The sequence below is a fragment of the Alligator sinensis genome, unplaced genomic scaffold (genome assembly GCF_000455745.1).
Source record: "Alligator sinensis unplaced genomic scaffold, ASM45574v1 scaffold288_1, whole genome shotgun sequence".
NCBI classification, from domain to species: domain Eukaryota; kingdom Metazoa; phylum Chordata; order Crocodylia; family Alligatoridae; genus Alligator; species Alligator sinensis.
The window spans coordinates 366,709-370,309 of record NW_005841876.1 but is presented as its reverse complement, the minus strand read 5'-3'; the positions used below and the strand labels follow the sequence as shown (position 1 = coordinate 370,309).

Sequence of the window (3,601 nt, the reverse complement as noted above, 5' to 3'; positions counted from 1 at the left end):
TGCTGTGCCTAGGGGATGTGTGTAGTAATCTTCTGACAAACAAATCCAGATCAAGCTGCTAGCATTTCCTGTTTCATGATAAATCAGGACACTGGACTTACTTTACACAAATGTAGCTTTTCCTTAAGCAGTTTCATATTGTTGATCAGGCATTCACTGAATGAATTGTTCACACTTTGATTGTTAGGCACAATCAAAAGCTAGGTTTTCAATCTGAATGATAATTTCTGGGAAATCCATTTTAATAGAAAGTTACTGAGGCAGCAAATACTGAGCCTTTATCACCTGTTTCTAAAAAGACAACTATAAATTCTACTTATGAAATCCAAATCTCTAAAATATTAGGTTACCTTTCAACTGATGAATTTGGCTTCCTATTCTATTATACCAATATACCTACAAATGTGTTCCTGTTTAACTCCTATTTGTCATTTCAGTCACAGCGGCAAAATTATGACTGTGTGCTTGTTGCAGTGATTGCACTTAATATTGTTGGCGTTTCCAATGTACACTAGAAAATAACGTTGCTAATTCCATCTTATTAAAATAGTGAAAATGAACTTAAAAATCAAGAATTCCTTAAAAGAAAATCACAACACCTTCTAGACATTTAAGAACTGCCTTATAATTTAGAGTAGCAATGCACTGTCTAGGAGATGTCAGAACAATCATTTACAAACAAGTACCTCAGCATTTGTTGTTTTTTTTAATTGTATTTCTGCATGGCAGATCACCAGCAGAGCTGGAATTCAAATACAGGATCTAGCCAGCTGCCCAAGTAGTAAATGAAAGAAGCTAAAGATGAAAGCTTGGTGTTCGGTGGATAATTTGTTTTCACTGTAATGTTTAATTACAGTCTTTCCTACAAAGGCATTTCCTTCGATATGTAATCATGGGGATATTTGAAGCTAATTAAACAGACACATTGTCATTTTTACTTTAATAAAAATCATTGAAACTGGCAATGAAAGCATAGGGGAGCTGTTTTTGAGAAGATGCAATGAGCTGGAATTACATTCCTATGGAATAATAAACATTCCTAGGACCAGTGACTTACAGGCACAGATAATAAAGTTTCTGTTATCACTGCATACTGGTGCCTGTATTGAACCTATAGAGAAAGAGGCTATAATATTTACTAGATCTCATAGAAATCATAGAGAAGTAGGGCTGGAAGGGACCTCCATAGGTCATCTTGTTCAACCCCCTGCCTGAGGAAGGATCATCCCTTTCCAAACCATCCCATACAAATCCATAATCTAAACTCTTTCATGATCCTACAGTCAACCCTGAGGCAGCACAAGACATAACACAGTAACTAACCTGCCACAGGTAAAGCAGGGAAACCATGACAGCTAATGTCATGCTTCTGTACAAGGTTGTTAATATACACTCACGAGATCCCAGGTAGAGGGCCACAACCCCTGCCATACAGGAAGGCAAGCTCCTGCCCTCCCCCCCCACCGTCTTGCACACACACACAGTCTATATCAGTCTGATAAAGGCATAAAATTCCTCCCTGACCTAAAATATGGCAACCAGTCTGACCCTGCATGGAGGGGTAAGACCCTCTAGTCAGGAATCTCCAGCTTTAAACCCCAGCAGAAGCATTGGCACACCCAGTCAAACTCCCCACCCAACCTTAGCTGCAGCCAGCATCCAATGAGTCTGTGTAAAGCTTAAAAAGACCCCCCTGACACATGTAGCAGCAACTAGCTCTGAAAATGCCAAGCAAGGCTAAATTTTCATCCATTTTAAAGTAAGAAGAAAGGATCATCTTTGCAATCTGCCTTTTCCAATATAAGGCGCTTGTATGACTCTGGACTTTTTATTCATTTCTAGCTTGTCTCTATCAGCTTGGCATATGTATCTAGAAATTTAAGTTAGAAGTTTCTTTTAGATTAAAGCTCTACTTAAGATCTATTTCTTTTAAGATTAAAAACAATTTATTCATAGATAACAAATGCTTTAGAGACTTAACTGTGCAAGCAACTACATATGAGCGTACTGATTGAATCAGATATATCGTGAATGTTGTTGTTTTACATACCTAAAATGAATTACCTGATATGGCTTCACAAATTAGGAAGACTGTCTAAAGCAAATTGGCAAGTCAATAAAACAGACATTTAAAGAGGATACAGTCAAATTTGCATAGGCAGAATGCAGGGTTGATTTGCACCTTATAGACTAACTAAACCAGAGATGCTTTTATAAACAGCAGCTTACTTCATCAGAAGCTATAAGCTGCATCTCTAATTTAGTTAGTCTATAAGTGCAAACTGACCCTGCCTTCTTCATTGCTTTATGCTCACATGACTAATTACCTCTCCCTGCTTAAGTTTACTGAGACTTATCACTATTGACATGACTACCTCAGCATAGAATGGACTGCACCAAGAATTATAAGGGCACTTGGATTCCTGAAGTTAGAGAAACTACTTTCTCCCCTTACCTTTTGGGGGCTTCCTCCTGCCTTTTACTAGTCTCTAACTTTTCCCTATTGTAAGCAGAATTCATTTCATTACGAAGTCGGTCATTTTCCCGAGCAATGTCAGAAGCATTCTGTATGACCAAAGCATCGTACGCTTTCAGTCCCATATCCTCTGCATTTTGCAGGAAGCTTTTGATTGAGGTGACCTCTTGCTGTTTGATGCTCATCTTCTGCAGCAAGCGCTGGCGGGCTAGAAATCCTCTCACAACTGCCATAATGGAACAAAAATATGGACCAATGAGACATATAATTTAACAGTAAATAATGTAACACTATTGTGCATTCAGCTGTAAATTGCATAGTTCAATCAATACCCTCTACAAAAAGAAAAAGAAACACTATTTCCTCTCTACTAAAATAGACAATATACATTTTTTTGTTCCCTGTTTCACAGTTCTCCCCTTGTGTATGTTACTACTTTGGCATCTCCTAGGAAGTGTAAGGGTTAAGATTATTATGAGGATTTAAAAGAGTATTTGTCTCATGAGTAAATCTATGTACATAACTCATTTTTTGGATTGACTGTAAATATAAAAAACTAAAGCATGTCAACTTGAAACAATTTATTTTTTTTCAGTGAGAAAAAAATCAAAGAAAAAATTTCAGGTAAGATGAAACATTTCTTAATAAAAAAAAGTTTTACACCATTTTAAATGTTTTTAAAACACTTGAATGAAAATAAACTACAATATAATAAGAAAAATGTAAATGTTTCATTCAAGAAATGTAAGAGTATAACATTTACAATTTTTCAGGTTTTTTGTTTCTTTTCAGGTAAAACTTAAATAAATTTGACACAAACCTGTAAAATGTTTCTGACAACTTCACACTTAAGTTTTTAGAAAAAAAAATTGACCAAAATATTCATTCAGTTCTACTCTCTGTCAACCTCCCTATACTGAGAAAGAATTATGGTATATTTTCCACTGTAGCCGGTGTTTATATTTTGCCTATGCATCTCTTTTTGTTATAATAAAAATATATTATTTGTCTATCTGTGGATAGCAGTCTAGTTAAGGACAATGTAGAGAAGGATGAAGTATTTAATGCATTTTTTTTTTTACTTCAGTCTTTAGAAACAGTGGCAACTACCAGATGAGGAATACA

General features: G+C 35.8%; 1 protein-coding gene across 1 annotated transcript in view; it reads right to left on the bottom strand.

Moving 5' to 3' along the window:
- Nucleotides 1-3,601, bottom strand: part of MYO16 (myosin XVI) — a 418,223-nt gene that overhangs the window by 82,374 nt on the left and 332,248 nt on the right. Inside the window, exon 27 of the mRNA XM_006017262.3 lies at nt 2,456-2,702. Coding sequence (XP_006017324.1) covers nt 2,456-2,702 — 247 coding nt within the window. The remainder of the gene's footprint in view (nt 1-2,455; nt 2,703-3,601) is intronic.